This window comes from Leucoraja erinacea, unplaced genomic scaffold (assembly GCF_028641065.1).
Source record: "Leucoraja erinacea ecotype New England unplaced genomic scaffold, Leri_hhj_1 Leri_397S, whole genome shotgun sequence".
NCBI lineage: Eukaryota > Metazoa > Chordata > Chondrichthyes > Rajiformes > Rajidae > Leucoraja > Leucoraja erinaceus.
This window is the reverse complement of record NW_026576298.1, coordinates 46711-64322: the sequence shown is the minus strand read 5'-3', so window position 1 is coordinate 64322 and position 17612 is coordinate 46711. Positions and strand designations below refer to the sequence as shown.

Below are 17612 nucleotides of genomic sequence, written 5' to 3'. Positions count from 1 at the left end.
GCCCACCGATTTGAATCCGATTGGTTGGAGTGGCGCGGGGAGCGCGCTCCTTATTGGTCGGGGCGGGTGTCGATCAGGAGGCGAGGGGCGGGGAGGGGGGGCGGTTTGCGGACGCCGCCGTTCAAAGAGGCGCCAAAACTGGAGGGGGTGGGCGGATTGGCGAATTGTGGGGACCCCTCCCCCCCCGCAAGGCTGGGGGATGGCGCCGGCGCCGGCGGACAACAATGGTGGATGGCCATGAGGACAGGGCGCCAAGTGTGAGGAAGTCATGGAGTCACACAGCGTGGAAGCAGAATCTCTGGCCCACACCAGTCCCACCTGCCCGCGTTCTTCCTTGGCTCCCACTAAGTAAGTAAGTTTAGACAATAGTTGCAGGAGGAGAGGCCATTTGGCCCTTCGAGCCAGCACCGCCATTCATGTGATCATCTCCAATCAGTAATGTGATCAAACATAGAAATCAGGAGTAGGCCATTCGGCCCTTCGAGCCTTCCCGCCTTCTGATCATGGCTGATCATCCAACCAGTATCCTACCGCCTTCTTTTTAAGATCCCCTTAGCCCAAGGGCCACACTAACTAATCTTGTATAGCCAATGAACTGTGGCCTCAACTAAAGACAGATTCCAGAGATTCACACTCTGTGTGGAAAGCCTTTCCCCATATCCCCTGACACGCTATTTTAAGAGAGCCCAGCTCAGATTCAGATTCAATTTAATTGTCAGCAGTGTACAGTATGGACAACGAAATGCTCCAAAAAACTATAGTTCAAGCCCTGGAGATGCCGGGAATCGAACCCAGGTCACTGCTTGGAAGGCAGTTGTCTCACCACTGTACACATGACTGTATGACAAAGTAATTTGAATCCCAGCTACATCTGATCTGGGGTTCTTCCCACCCAATTAAAAGCATGGAATAATCTCCACCAAACTATAGTTACCCAACCAGATGCAACTACATTTAAAGTAGCACTTTCTTCCCAATAACCCTTCCTGCCTTAATCCCTCCCTCCACCACCTCCAGTTTAAATTCCAGTTGGAATATTTTGGAGGACCAAGAAACCAAGAGTCAAGCCCTATCTAGCTCCCTCTTGAAAGCATCCAGAGAACTGGCCTCCACCACCCTCTGAGGCAGAGAAACATAGAAAATAGGTGCAGGAGTAGAGGCCATTCAGCCCTTCGAGCCTGCACCGCCATTCAATATGATCATGGCTGATCATCCAACTCAGTATCCTGTACCTGCCTTCTCACCATACATAGAAACATAGAAATTAGGTGCAGGAGTAGAGGCCACTCAACCCTTTGAGCCTGCACCGCCATTCAATATGATCATGGCTGATCATCCAACTCAGTATCCCATCCCTGCCTTCTCTCCATACCCCTGATCCCTTTAGCCACAAGGCCCACATGTAACTCCCTCTTAAATATAGCCAATGAACTGTGTGGCCTCAACTACCCTCTGTGGCAGAGAATTCCGCAGATTCACCACTCTCTGTGTGAAAAATGTTTTCCTCATCTCGGTCCTAAAAGATTTCCCCCTTATCCTTAAACTGTGTGACCTCTTGTTCTGGACTTCCCCAACATCGGGAACAATCTTCCTGCATCTAGCCTGTCCAACCCCTTAAGAATTTTGTAAGTTTCTATAAGATCCCCCCCCCCTCAATCTTCTAAATTCTTGCGAGTACAAACCGAGTCTATCCAGTCTTTCTTCATATGAAAGTCCTGACATCCCAGGAATCAGTCTGGTGAACCTTCTCTGTACTCCCTCTATGGCAAGAATGTCTTTCCTCAGATTAGGAGACCAAAACTGTACGCGATACTCCAGGTGTGGTCTCACCAAGACCCTGTACAACGGCAGTAGAACCTCCCTGCTCCTATACTCAAATCCTTTTGCTATGAAGGATGTGTCCCAGATAGGACGATGAAATTCTTGCTTGCTGCAGCACAACAGAGTATTGTAAGCATAAATACAGAACAGTTCAGTGTGTCTATATAGCATAGACCATATATATATATACACACATAAATAAACAGATAATAGGCTGTTATAGTTCAGAGTTTGTTTGATGGCGAGTTTAATAGCCTAATGGCTGTGGGGAAGTAGCTGTTCCTGAACCTGGATGTCAGGCTTCTGTACCTTCTACCTGATGGCAGCAATTGAGAGATGAGTACGTGGCCAGGATGTCCTTGATGTTGCTGGCAGCCACTGCGATAGATCCCGTCGATGGTGGGGAGGTCAGAGCCGATGATGGACTGGGCAGTGGTCACAACTTTCTGCATTCTTTTCAGCTCCGGGACGCTCAAGTTGCCGAACATCAACACATGCAAAGATGCACCCCAAATGCATCTCCATCTCGACTAATTTGAGGAAGGACATTCTTGCTATTGAGGGAGTGCAGCGTAGGTTCAACAGGTTAATTCCCGGGATGGCGGGAATATCTGTCATATGCTGAGAGAATGGAGCGGCTGGGCTTGTACACTCTGGAGTTTAGAAGGATGAGAGGCGATCTCATTGAAACATATAAGATTATTAAGGGTTTGGACACGCTAGAGGCAGGAAACATGTTCCCGATGTTGGTTGAGTCCAGAACCAGGGGCCACACACACAGTTTAAGAATAAGGAGTAGGCCATTTAGAACGGAGACGAGGAAACACAGAGAGTTGTGAGTCTATTCGAGCCAGCACTGCCATTCAATGTGATCCTGGCTGATCATCCCCGATCAGTACCCCGTTCCTGCCATCTCCCCATATCACCTGACTCTGCTATCTTTAAGAGCCCTATCTAGCTCTCTCTTGAAAGTATCCAGAGAACCGGCCTCTGAGGCAGAGAATTCCACAGACTCACAACTCTCTGTGAGGAAAACGTGTTCCCTCGTCTCAGTTCTAAATGGCCGATCCCTTATTCTTGGAATGTGTGTGTGGCCCCTGGTTCTGGACTCCCCCAACATCGACAACATGTTTCCTGACTCTAGCGTGTCCAATCCCTTAATAGACAATAGGTGCAGGAGTAGACTTACAATTCTCTGTGAGAAAAGTGTTTCCTCGTCTCTGTTCTAAATGGCTGACTCCTTATTCTTAGAGTGTGTGTGTGGCCCCTGGTTCTGGACTCCCCCAACATCGGGGACATGTATCCTGCCTCTAGGGTGTCCAAACCCTTAACAATTTTACATGTTTCAATGAGATCCCCTCTCATCATTCTAAACTACAGAGTGTACAAGCCCAGCCGCTCCATTCTCTCAGCATATGACAGTCCCGCCATCCTGGGAATTAACCTTGTAAACGTACGATGCACTCCCTCAATAGCAAGAATGTCCCTCCTCAAATTAGGGGACCAAAACTGCACACAATACACCAGGTGTGGTCTCACTAGGGCTCTACAACAGCAGAAGGGCCAAGTGTTCACATACAAGGAATTTGCCTTGGTTCTCCGCCCACAAGTAACAACATGACATACGAATGACTCAGAAAACACTAAACATTAAATAATAATAAAACATTAATGATAGAACAGCATGTGAACCAACAAAATACCAGATCAAAGGGCGGCTACAGATTTTTTGCTGTTGAGTAGAGCAACTACTCGTGGATACAAACTTTTTATGTCTGGCTGTGGCAGCTTTGACAGTCCGCAGTCGCCTTCCAGAGGGAAGTGATTCAAAGTCTTTGTGGCCAGGGTGAGCGTGGTCAGAGATGAACTTGCCCGCTCGCTTCCTGGCCCTTGTGCAAAGTGCACAGTTCATCAATGGAGGGAAGGTTGCAATCAATAACCTTCCCTGCTGATCGGACGATTCGCTGCAGCCTCCAGGTGTCGTGCTTGGTGGCTGAGCCAAACCAGGTCCTCGGTCCTCCAAAATATTCCATGTAAAGATCAAGAAATCAGTATTCAGCGTCACCTCCAGAACACTGAAAACCAAAGACCCTACAGCGAGCAAGATAGACCACTCGACGAAAAAGGCATAGCACGGTCATGGGTAGATTCATGAGTAATTTTCGGCCCCATTTCCGTAACCGGCTTCCGTCTCCGCACCAAAGATCCCATAGCGGAGCAAAGATACTAGTGCGGGGACGGAATCCGGTTACGGAAACATCCTCATACAAATAAAATTTATTTGGTAAAAATCTTCTCATTTTCAGAATTATAATTTATTAACACAAACTGTTCCCCTGCAACGTTGATCACACTGCGAGTCGGATTGGGTCGGGTCGGGTTACTGAAATGGATTTTTAAAAAAAGGCCTATGTTCTGCACTGTTGCATACTACACGTCAGCCCATTGCATTTAGCAGGAGTGGTCTATCTTGCTCTACTATAGGATCTTTGCTGAAAACCCCATTAGAGCCAGACCCAAAATTGATAATACTGGGAATATCAGAGGCATGTAGCAATCTAACGGTCTCTCAAGGACCTTTTCTCCATTACAGTCTAATATCAGCAAAAAAAACTTATTCTTAAATTCTGGAAAGAGACAGCAGTCCCTTCAGTGAAGATGTGGATCACCGAAAAGACATGCACTACATCTAGAGAGAATTAGTTTTGTCTCGAATGATAGACAATAGGTGCAGGAGTAGGCCATTTGGCCCATCGAGCCAGCACCGTCATTCAATGGCTGATCATCCCCAATCAGTACCCCGTTCCTGCCTTCTCCCCATATCCCCTGACTCCGCTAACTTTAAGAGCCCTATCTAGCTCTCTCTTGAAAGTATCCCGAGAACCAGGCCTCTGAGGCAGGGAATTCCACAGACTCACTCTCTGAGAGAAAAAGTATTTCCTCGTCTCCGTTCTAAATGGCTTATTCTCCTTATTCTTAAACTGTGGCCCCTGGTTCTGGACTCCCCAATGGTAAACCAGAACAATTTTTAAAAATATAGTCTCCTTTTATTGAATTTCTTGAGCAACACAAAGGTTGAACACATTCAAAACTGATCGTAGGGGCTGGGTGAGAGGGCGCATGGGTGGGTCGATGGACATATCTCCTCTTTTTTCTTTCCTTTTTCTCTCTTCTCTTTCTTCTCTTTTTAATTTAATGTTCTGTTTGAAAAATGTTAATATTGAAGCTGTGCCCGAGCTGTGAAATTGTCAAGTTTTTTGTACAATTACTTCCAATAAAATATATATTAAAAAGGAAAGATCCAGAATTATTACCACTATTGATATAAAGATGGAGGGCCACGTCCTGTTGACAAAAGCACCCGTAGGCATGTCAACCAGAAGCTACCAAGCTGGAAATGATCTCATTCCTCGTGGCACTTCATTAGCACTTTCTAACTTGTTTTTCTTCAAGACAGCAAGGGATTGGAATACCCTACCAGCCTGCATCAGAGATCTCAAGTTCAAGTTCAAGTGAGTTTATTGTCATGTGTCCCTGTATAGGACAATGAAATTCTTGCTCTGCTTAAGCACACAGAACATAGTAGGCATTTACTACAAAACAGATAAGTGTGTCCATATACTATGATATAAATATATACACACATGAATAAATAAACTGATAAAGTGCAAATAACAGAAGGTTACACAAAAAAGCTGGAGAAACTCAGCGGGTGCAGCAGCATCTATGGAGCGAAGGAAATAGGCAACGTTTCGGGCCGAAACCCTTCTTCAGACTGATCAGGGGTGGGGGTGGGCGGGGACAAGAACGGGAAAAGGAGGAGGAGGAGCCCGAAGGCTGGGGGATGGGAGGAGACAGCAGGGGGGCTGAGGAAGGGGAGGAGACAGCAAGGACTAACAAAATTGGGAGAATTCGATGTTCATGCCCCCGGGATGCAGACTCCCCAAACGGAATATGAGGTGCTGTTCCTCCAATTTCCGGTGCTGCTCGCTGTGGCCATGGAGGAGACCCAGGACAGAGAGGTCGGAGACGGAGTGGGAGGGGAACCGCCCCCGCCCCCGATCAGTCTGAAGAAGGGTTTCGGCCCGAAACGTTGCCTATTTCCTTTGCTCCATAGATGCTGCTGCACCCGCTGAGTTTCTCCAGCTTTTTTGTGTAACCTTCGATTCTCCAGCATCTGCAGTTCCCTCTTAAACACTGCAAATAACAGAAAATGGGTTCATAATAATCAGAGTTTTGTCCGAGCCAGGTTTAATGGCCTGATGGCTGTGGGGAAGAAGCTATTCCTGAACCTGGATGTACCAGATTTCAGGATTCTGTACCTTCTACCTGATGGCAGCAATGGAGAGATGAATGAGTGGCCAGGATGTGCTTGATGATGCTGGCAGCCTTTTTGAGGCAGCGACTGCGATAGATTCCGTCGATGGTGGGGAGGTCAGAGCCGATGATAGACTGGGCAGTGGTCACAACTTTCTGCAGTCTTTTCAGCTCCTGGACGCTCAAGTTGCCGAACATCAACACATACAAAGATGCACCCCAAAAGCATCTCCAACTCGACTAATTTGAGGAAGGACATTCTGTGAACCAGATGGCTTTTAGCAACAATTTTTATTTCAATTTACTAAATTACTCAATTTTGGAGTATTGTGTACAGTTTTGGTCCCCTAATTTGAGGAAGGACCTTCTTGTTTTTGAGGGAGTGCAGCGTAGGTTTACAAGGTTAATTTCCAGGATGGCGGGACTGTCATATGCTGAGAGAATGGAGCAGCTGGGCTTGTACACTCTGGAGTTTAGAAGGATGAGAGGGTATCTTATTGAAACATATACGATTGTTAAGGGTTTGGACACACGCTAGAGGCAGGAAACATTTTCCCGATGTCGGGGGAGTCCAGAACCAGGGTGCACAGTTTAAGAATAAGGAGTATGCCATTAAGAACGGAGACGAGGAACCACTTTTTCTCACAGAGAGTGTTGAGTCTGTGGAATTCTCTACCTCAGAGGGCGGTGGAGGCCGGTTCTCTAAATGCTTTCTAGATAGGGCTCTTAAAGATAACGGAGTCAGGGGATATGGGGAGAAGGCAGGAACGGGGTACCAATTGGGGATGATCAGCCATGATCAGATTGAATGGCGGAGGTACACAAAAATGCTGGAGAAACTCAGCAGGTGCAGCAGCATCTATAGATCGAAGGAGATAGGCAACGTTTCGGGCCAAAACCCTTCTTCAGACATATATGCTGCTGCACCCGCTGAGTTTCTCCAGCATTTTTGTGTACCTTTGATTTTCCAGCATCTGCAGTTCCTTCTTAAACACATTGAATGGCAGTACTGGCTCGAAAGGCCAAATGGCCTACTCCTGCACCTATTGTCTATTGTCTTTCACAAATTTCACGTTCCTAGCCCCTGGGGCCGTAACTTAAATAATCAACATGAACCACTGCGCATTGTTCGTAGTGTATGTGTTATGAGCAGTGTAGGTGCACTCTATGCTAGCAAAAGAGTCACCATTATGGGGCAGTGTAGCTCCATGTGCAATTCAGTTCTAAAACTGAATTATGTCGGAATGAACTCACTGCAGATTCTGGTTTAAACACGAAGATAGACACAAAAAGCTGGAGTAACTCAGCGGGTCAGACAGCATCTCTGGAGAAAAGGAATAAAATTAAAGTGGCAGGAAACATGTTCCCGATGTTGGGGGAGTCCAGAACCAGGGACCACACACAGTTTAAGAATAAGGGGTAAGCCATTTAGAACGGACACGAGGAAACACTTTCTCACAGAGGGTGGTGAGTCTGTGGAATTCTCTGCCTCAGAGGGCGGTGGAGGCCGGTTCTCTGGAGAGAATTCTTTCAAGAGAGAGCTAGATAGGGCTCTTAAAGATAGCGAGAGTCAGGAGATATGGGGAGAAGGCAGGAACGGGGTACTGATTGGGGATGATCAGCCATGACCACATTGAATGGCGGTGCTGGCTCGAAGGGCCGAATGGCCTCCTCCTGCACCTGTTGTCTATTGTCTATCAATGGTGACATTCCCACCCCGCCCCCCCCACACACACACACACAGGACCCTCTGCCCCTGGGGTTGTGACCTCTTGCCCCCCACCCCTCCTCCCCACTCACTCACCCTCTTGCCCGGAACAGGTCGAGGCCGGTTCGCTGGATACTTTCAGGAGAAAGCTAGATAGGGCTCTTAAAGATAGCGGAGTCAAGGGATATGGGGAGAAGGCAGGAACGGGTTACTGACTGGGGATGATCAGCCATGATCACATTGAAGGGCCGAATGGTCTCCTCCTGCATCTATTGTCTATTGAATAGGTGCCGTTTCGGGTCGAGACCATTCTTCTGAAAGAAACGCCACATATTTATTTTCTCCAGAGATGCTGTCTGACCCGCTGAGTTACTCCAGCTTTTCGTGTCAATCTACAAACCTGTACATCTTTGGAGTGTGGGAGGAAACCGGAGCTCCCGGAGAAAACCCAAGCAAGTCACGGGGAGAACGTGCAAACTCCACACAGACAGCACCAGCATCAGTCTAAAGAAGGGTCTCGACCCGAAACGTCACCTATTCCTTTTCTCCAGAGATATGTCTGACTCCAGCCTTTTGCGTCTAAAACTAAAATGTTGATTGGGTTATTTTTAATATATAATCGCCTGAGGATTTTTCTTGATAGACAATAGGTGCAGGAGTAGAGGCCATTCGGCCCTTCGAGCCAGCACTGCCATTCAATGTGATCATGACTGATCATCCCCAATCAGTACCCCGTTCCTGCCTTCTCCCAATATCCCCTGACCGCTACATTTAAGAGCCCTATGTAGCTCTTTCTTGAAAGCATCCAGAGAACCGGCCTCCACCACCCTCTGAGGCAGAGAATTCCACAGACTTACCACTCTGTGCGAAAAAGTGTTTCCTCGTCTCCGTTCTAAATGGCTTACTCCTTATTCGTAAACTGTGGCCCCTAGTTCTGGACTCCCTGAACTAACTTGATATTGTTAATAAACACATTTAACCCCCCCCCCTCTCACTTTCTCCATATTTCCGACTGCATTTGAGTATTTCATTTAAGACTGGAAAGTAGTGCGATGAAGGAAATTTCATTGCAAACCCCTCAGGCATCTAGGCTTCTGGATAAACTGAGCAGGTCAGTGAGCAGCTGTAGAGAGAGAGAGAGAGTTAATGTTTCCGATGTAGGACCCTTCATCTGACCGGAAATAAGCTGATGGTTAAGAAAGAGCTGCAGATGCTGGAAAAATCGAAGGTAGACAAAAATGCTGGAGAAACCCAGCTGGTGTGGCAGCATCTATGGAGCGAAGGAAATAGGAGATCAGGTCACGATTGAATGGCGGGGCAGACTTGACCAAAGGGGACATGACATGAGAATTAAGGGACTGAAGTTTAGGGGTAACATGTGGGGGAACTTCTTTGCTCAGAGAGTGGTAGCTGTGTGGAATGAGCTTCCAGTGAAGGTGGTGGAGGCAGGTTCGTTTTTATCATTTAAAAATAAATTGGTTAGTTATATGGATGGGAAGGGAATGGAGGGTTATGGTCTGAGCGCAGGTATATGGGACTAGGGGAGATTATGTGTTCGGCACGGACTAGAAGGGTCGAGATGGCCTGTTTCCGTGCTGTAATTGTTATATGGTTAAAGGGCCTGTCCCACTTACTCAACTTTTTCGGCGGCTCCCAGCCGGCACCCGTCATCAGTCGCCGAAAATGTTCAACATGTTGAAAATCCAGCGGCGACCTGGAAGACGCTATGTCTCTTTGGGCGACTGAGGAGACGACTCACGACAAGAGAGGCAACATGTCGCGGGGTAACGCCTGTATGTTCGTGAGCAGTCGCCCAAAATGTCGTACCCTGTTCTGGTCGCCGCTGGATTTTCAACATGTTGGAGATTTTTGGCGACCGGTTACGACCTATGACGGGTGTCGGCAGTCGCTGAAAAAGTTGCGTAAGTGGGACATGCCCTTAACTCTTCTCCTATCCCTTATGACCTTATGAGGAGCATTTGGGAAGGTATGAGTGCATTGGGAGCAGATTGAAGTGGATTAATTTGCAAGCAATCCCGCTTCCCGACCTGCCCCATCTGCGAACAGTCTGGATTCCACATTGGCCACACTAGAAATCTCAGGACATACACGAAAATGAAGTGGAAGTAAGTCATCTTTGGTTCCCGAGTGACTGTGTGATAAATCTTCGGCCAAATACTTCAGCAAGAAATTCCACACTCCTTTTTAAAATAGTTCAATGAAATCTTGGATTGATGTGGATCCACGTATGTGCGTCGGAGATAGACACAAAATACTGGAGTCACTCAGCGGGACAATCAGCATCTCTGGACAGAGAGGGAACTGGTGACGTTTCGGGTCGAGACCCTTCTTCAGACTGAGAGGAGGGAGACACAGAGATAAGGAAGGGCAAGGTGTGGGGAGAAGGCAGGAACGGGGTACTGATTGGGGATGATCAGCCATGATCACATTGAAGGGCCGAATGGCCTACTCCTGCATCTATTGTCTATTGAATAGGTGCCGTTTCGGGTCAAGACCATTCTTCTGAAAGAAACGCCACATACGTATTTTCTCCAGAGATGCTGTCTGACCCGCTGAGTTACTCCAGCTTCTCGTGTCAATCTACAAACCTGTACATCTTTGGAGTGTGGGAGGAAACCGGAGCTCCCGGAGAAAACCCAAGCAAGTCACGGGGAGAACGTGCAAACTCCACACAGACAGCACCAGCATCAGTCTAAAGAAGGGTCTCGACCCGAAACGTCACCTATTCATTTTCTCCAGAGATATGTCTGACTCCAGCCTTTTGTGTCTAAAACTAAAATGTTGATTGGGTTATTTTTAATATATAATCGCCTGAGGATTTTTCTTGATAGACAATAGGTGCAGGAGTAGAGGCCATTCGGCCCTTCGAGCCAGCACTGCCATTCAATGTGATCATGACTGATCATCCCCAATCAGTACCCCGTTCCTGCCTTCCCCCCAAAATACTGGAGTCACTCAGCGGGACAATCAGCATCTCTGGACAGAGAGGGAACTGGTGACGTTTCGGGTCGAGACCCTTCTTCAGACTGAGAGGAGGGAGACACAGAGATAAGGAAGGGCAAGGTGTGAAAACACGACATCAAAAGAGAAGGTAGACAACAATGCTGGAGAAACTCAGCGGGTGAGGCAGCATTGGATTGGATTCCTTTGTTGTCATCAATTTCGTTGCCTGCAGTCCTACATATAATAATAAATAACAAAACATACAATAAACACAAATTAACATCCACCACAGTGAGTTCACCAGGCACCTCCTCACTGTGATGGAGGCAAAAGTCTTAAAGTCTCTGTCTCTTCCCTCCTTGTTCTCCCTCTGCGCTGAGCCGATCCAGGCCTCCAGATTCAGATTCAGATTCAATTTTAATTGTCATTGTCAGTGTACAGTACAGAGACAACGAAATGCATTACTCCGAACTCCGATGTTGTGACCCTGCCGGATGATGGTGAGTAAGTCCCGCGGCTCAACCAAGCTCCGCGAACGGGCCGGTTCAAGCTCCGTGGCCCGGGGTGGTAGAAGCTGCCGCCCTCCAGTCCAGTGGACGCAACTGTAGATGCGGGAGCTCCGGAAAAACAGGTCACCAACCTGTGACCTGCGAGCTCCCGACGTTGGAATAGGCGACGTTTCGGGTCGAGACCCTTCTTCAGACTGAGAGTCAGGGGAGGAGGAGCTAACACAGATAAGGAAGGGCAAGGTGTGAAAATGAGAATTCGAGAATTTCATCCTTTAATGGAAACTTGTCTCAAGTCCTAGTTACGATTGCATCAATCAAGGGGCAAATCATCAAGAGTTGACTGTGCCAAAATGTTGGATAAACTCAGCGGGTGAGGCAGCATCTATGGAGCGAAGGAAATAGGCAAAGTTTCGGGTCGAAACCCTTCTTCAGACCTATTTCCTTCGCTCCAAAGATGCTGCCTCACCCGCTGAGTTTCTCCAGCATTTTTGTCTACCTTCGATTTTCCAACATCTGCAGTTCCTTCTTAAACATCAAAAGAGAAGAGTTACTTCAAAGTAACTTGGAGACAGTCCCAAAGCAAATCCAAATCGTATATAAGGAAGAATTTCATGCTTCAATGGAAACTTCTCAAATCCTAGTTACGATTGCATCAATCCAGGGGCATATCATCAAGGGCTGGCTTCTGAAATCTTTTCCAAGGCATGTGTCTAAACATCAAACATTTGTGCAGCCATTCCAGATACACAATCTGCCTTCAAAACTTGCAAAGTAGCTGACATCGCCTTGTGACAAGAAGAAGGTGCCAAAGTATTTTATTTTGCGTCTGAAGAGGGGTCTCGACCCGAGACGTCACCTATTCCTTCACTCCAGAGATCCAGCCTTTACCCGCTGAGTTAAGGGCCTGTCCTACATTTTTTTTTAATTTATTAGAAGTAAGTGCAATACAGTGGTACCTTTTTACAGGTTCCCAAAATTATGTTAACATAATACATTCTCTGTCCAACTTTCCTTTTTTTTTTAAGAGAGAGATAAGAAAGAAAGAGATAGTAAAGAATAGAGGAAAGTCTAGTGTGTGTGAAAAGGAAAAAAAGAAAAAGAGCTAGTTAAAACAAAAACGGGTCTCCGTTGTCATTGGGGCTGCAACAAGGAGCGGCCTCCAACAGGAAGACCAGGGGCTCTGGTGCCGACTATTCACCTCACCGTCACGGAGAGCTGGCCGAGTCTGGAGCGGTGGAGCGCTGCTGCGGCCCGACCTCCGGAGATTCGGAGGCTGCAACTGCGGGTCTGGTGGACGGCGGCACCGGCAGCCCGCGGATCCCTGGAGGGAGACCGCTTTTCAGGGCTCCCGCAACGGCGACTTCTCCCGCCCGAGTTGCGGGGTCGAAGAGCTCCTGGAGTGGGGCCTTACAGCACCGCCCCGCGCGGCTTGGAATGGCTACGGGACTCTGCGAACGCACGCCGGGGGCTCTAACATCAAGAACCTGGTGTGCGACCTTGCATCACCCGGCGTGGCTTTAATGGCCGCGGGACAATCGCCAGCCGGGGGCTTTGACTTTGACTTTGACTCTGACATGGGGGGGGGGGGGAGTGCAGTGGAGAGATAAGTTTTTTTGGCCTTCCATCACAGCGATGTGATGGAGGTTTATGTAAATTATGTTGTGTCTTGGGTCTATTTGTTTGTAATGTATGGCTGCAGAAACGGCATTTCGTTTGGACCTCAAATCACGCGTCGTCACAGCCGTCTGGTGCGCGTGACGTCATTAGAATACCCTGCGGCGCGCGGCAGGACGTTGACGCACGGTGACATAACCATGCATTACCACGCGATACACGTGAGACGTCGGGACGCCAGCGTACGACACCAACGCATCGTCGTGCATACGTACGTACGTACGCGATACGTCACGCAGGTGGAGGGCGCGGATTTCGTTCCTGTACTAAATCCTGGAGCGCCGTGCGATACCGCGCGCCACCGCATACGATTCCACGCCTCACTGTGCGCAACCCGCCCGTCAACCTAATTTACATATATCGCGTAAATGAGGCCCAAATGACGGCTAATCCTTTATTTTAAGCACGTATCGACGATCTTTCTTACTTTTAAAATCTTTTTATTTTTTAGCTTTTTTTTCAAAAACAAAAACAAAACAAAAAAAAAAGAATGACAATAAACATAACAATGATATTGATACATAGGGATTAGGATTACATTAATAACAGGTAAAACCTAAATATGATAGGTTATAGCCTATCCTATTAAACCTGGCTCGGACAAAACTTTGATTATTAACAACCAATTATCTGTTATTTGCAGGTACACAAATAAGCTGGAGAAACTCAGCGGGTGCAGCAGCATCTATGGAGCGAAGGAAATAGGCAACGTTTCGGGCCGAAATGTTGCCTATTTCCTTCGCTCAATAGATGCTGCTGCACCCACTCAGTTTCTCCAGCTTTTTTGTGTACCTTCGGTTTTCCAGCATCTGCAGTTCCTTCTTAAATAATCTGTTATTTGCACTTTATCAATTTATTTATTCATGTGTGTGTATACATTTATATCACGGTATATGGACACACTCATCTGTTTTGTGGTAAATGCCTACTATGTTCGGCACGGACTAGAAGGGCCGAGATGGCCTGTTTCCGTGCTGTAATTGTTATATGGTTATATGTTCTGTTGTGCTGAAGCAAAGCAAGAATTTCATTGTCCTATACAGGGACACATGACAATAAACTCACTTGAACTTGAACTTGAGATCAGTGTCAAAATACACATTGAATATAAACCTCCCGGTCTCTGTAAATATAGTTTAATCTTTTAAAGAAAACTTATATATAAAAAGAAAAAAAAGAGAAAAAGGGAAATAACAAAACCCCCCCTAAACTAGAGGGAAATAAAGCAAACCAGAATCTGAGCTGCAAAGAATTTCAACAATCAAAGTCCCTGTTTATCGTCAAGTCCGTTCCACCGTATAAAGGTAAAATAATTTTTATAACGGTTGGAGAGGGGACAATTTATGTTGTGTGAAAATGCTGAATAAATCTTCCCCAAAGTCCTATCGAATTTAACCAAGGGGCCAACAATGTCACTCCTGATTTTTCCCAAATTTAAACATCATATCGTTTCAGAGTACCAATGGAGTGTGCTCGACGTCTCAAAAGATCTGGCGGTGCAATGAAGTTAGAATTAAGAGATTAAAAGTATAATCCCTCTTTAAGTGTCCGCTGTATGTAATGAGAGAGCCTGCAGTCTCGGGGCGGTGGGCCAGAAGATCTTGGGCAATAAGGCTCGGGAGCTGAAGGCTTCAGAGACGGTGACTGGATGGAGTGTGGATGTCGAGTGCCAGTGGGGAGGAGCTGTGTTTATTCACTGCGACCACAGGCTGTTTATAAAGTAGGTGATGTGTAAAACAGTCTGGAAAGTCTCTGCTACATTCAGTTAGGGAATGAGAAAATATTGCCAGTGGCTGGGAGATCGGGACACTCGAAGTCGAAGGGAATTAATGTGCAGAAGGAATATAGCATCAGGGAGAAATATGTTTATTCAGCAGGATATGCAGGGAATTAGAAATATGTTTGCAGAGTGACTGGAAAGTCAGAGAGAAACAGACGGCAAGCAAATAAACTTGGGGGGAAACAAAAAAAATCAGCATCCTGACTTTTAAGTTCAAAAATTGGATGCAGTGAGGAAAGGTGATGGGAACGCAGACTTGAACTAACTCCAAGGCATCTGCAATGCCTCGTACTACTGCAATCGTGCTGCTGTTGCAGTAAACACCGCGTACAGGACACCTCCAGTGGTGGCCGGCATGAACAAGGGGCACAAACTCTAGGTCGCTGCTGTCTCCGGGACATCATCAGAGTCTGCGTGCGATATTCCTGCTGCCCTCTTCCCGCACTTCATTTGTGGCCATGGAGTTTAACAGATGCTCTGTCATCCTATACTTCCTCGCTGTGTGGAAAGGTAAGGAAGGATTTATCTCCCCCCTCTCTCTATCGATTGAAACATATAAGATCGTTAAGGGTTTGGACACGCTGGAGGCAGGAAACATGTTCCCGATGTTGGGGGAGTCCAGAACCAGGGGCCACACACACACACAGTTTAAAAATAAGGGGTCGGCCATTTAGAACGGAGACGAGCAAACACTTTTTCTCACAGAGAGTTGTGAGTCTGTGGAATTCTTTGCCTCAGAGGGCGGTGGAGGCCAGTTCTCTGGATGCTTTCAAGAGAGAGCTAGATAGGGCTCTTGAAGATAGCGGAGTCAGGGGATATGGGGAGAAGGCAGGAACGGGGTACTGATTGTGGATGATCAGCCATGATCACTTTGAATGGCGTTGCTGGCTCGAAGGGCCGAATGGCCTACTCCTGCACCTATTGTCTATTGTATATTTTGAGTATCTCTTATTTCTGTTAACTTTTTACATCCCATTTTGCTTACAACCCAGCGGTATGAAGATAGATTTCTCTAACCAAGTAACCCTTGCATTCCCTCTCTCTCTCTCTCTCTCTCTGTTCGTATCCCACCCAAGTCAATGGACAATAGACAATAGATGCAGGAGTAGGCCATTCAGCCCTTCAAGCCAGCATTCAATGTGATCATGGCTGATCATCCCCAATCAGTACCCCGTTCCTGCCTTCTCCCTATATCCCCTGACTCCACTATCTTTAAAAGCCCTATCTAGCTCTCTCTTGAAAGCATCCAGAGAACCGACCTCCACCGCCCTCTGAGGCAGAGAATTCCACAGACTCACCACTCTGTGTGTGAAAAATTGTTTCCTCGTCTCCGTTCTAAATGGCTTACCCCTTATTCTTAAACTGTGTGTGGCCCCTGGTTCTGGACTCCCCCAACATCGGGAACATGTTTCCTGCCTCTAGCATGTCCAAACCCTTAATAATCTTATATGTTTCAATAAGATAAGGGTCGGTGGGCCGAATGGGTCAGTCTCCATGCTGTATCACTAAAACTAAACTAAATTATGAGGAACGAGAATAAAAATGAAAGGAGCGCCTGTAACAAGGGGCCTACCTGTGCGAGCTCATTCCCATGAGGTAATTTCCTAAGCAAACTACGTTAAAGAAAGTCAAACAGTTCTGTTGAAATTTGATTAACAGTACATTCTCTTACTTTTCCGGTTTGAAATGTTTTTTTTTCCCCCTAGCGAGTTATAGGCTATTTTTACTTAAGATATTACTTGCACCCGAGGTAGTCAGTGCCTCTGTGCCTTCTGGGGCTGGGCCCTATGGAACAGTATCAGTCACTAGGTTAATTCCCGGGATGGCGGGACTGTTGGGAAAAGAGGAAGTACATCGGGATCTGGGGGTCCTTGTTCATCAGTCTATGAAAGTAAGCATGCAGGTACAGCAGGCGGTGAAGAAAGCGAATGGCATGTTGGCCTTGATAGCAAGAGGAGTCGAGTATAGGAGCAAGAGAGTTGGGGCCCTTCTGCAGTTGCACAGGGCCCTATTAGTGAGCGTACCACATTCCCTGGAGTATTGTGGTGCATTGGTTTTGGGGATCCCATAAGAATTTGCTTGGAAAGGACATTCTTGCTATTGAGGGACAGTTTGCAGATAAGGGGTTGGCTTACGGAAGGGAAAAAATTCCAGAAATCTGGGATTCTCTGAGCGGGGACTGTCATATGCTTTCAAGAGAGAGAGATGGAGCTTAAAGATAGCGGAGTCAGGCTTGGGGTATAGGAACGGGTTGGATTGTCTTAGAAGGATGAGGGGTCTCTCTCTCTCTCCCTCCCCCATCTCAGGTTCTCAGATGGGTATAAACTTTCCATATGTCCATTATTCTTTTATTCATAAGACCGTCCTGTTTCCCTTATCCCATCCCAGAAATCGAAAGTCTTTGGTGAAACCTTCTCTGCACTCCCTCTTAATGGCAATAATGTCCTTCCTCTAGATTGTGGCAGAGGAGATTCACCACCAAAACTGTAAAGGATTTCCCGCAATACTCCAGGTGTGGTCTCACCAAGACCCTGTACAACTGCAAGTCTAGAGAGTATAAACCTCCCTGCTCCTATACTCTCTAGAATTTAGGAGATTGAGAGGGGATCTTATAGAAACATACAGAATTCTTAAGGGGTTGGACAGGCTAGATGCAGGAAGATTGTTCCCGATGTTGGGGAAGTCCAGGACAAGGGGTCACAGCTTAAGGGTAAGGGGGAAATCCTTTAAAACCGAGATGAGGAGAACTTTTTTCACACAGAGAGTGGTGAATCTCTGGAACTCTCTGCCACAGAGGGTAGTTGAGGCCACAGTTCATTGGCTATATTTAAGAGGGAGT

The 17612-nt window shown here is 47.0% G+C and overlaps 1 protein-coding gene across 1 annotated transcript in view; it reads left to right on the top strand.

Moving 5' to 3' along the window:
• Positions 1-141: 141 nt before the first annotated feature.
• Positions 142-17612, top strand: part of LOC129693703 (integrin alpha-10-like) — a 63222-nt gene continuing 45751 nt past the window's right edge. The window contains exon 1 of the mRNA XM_055630483.1: positions 142-348. Coding sequence (XP_055486458.1) covers positions 225-348 — 124 coding nt within the window. The 5' untranslated portion in view covers positions 142-224. The remainder of the gene's footprint in view (positions 349-17612) is intronic.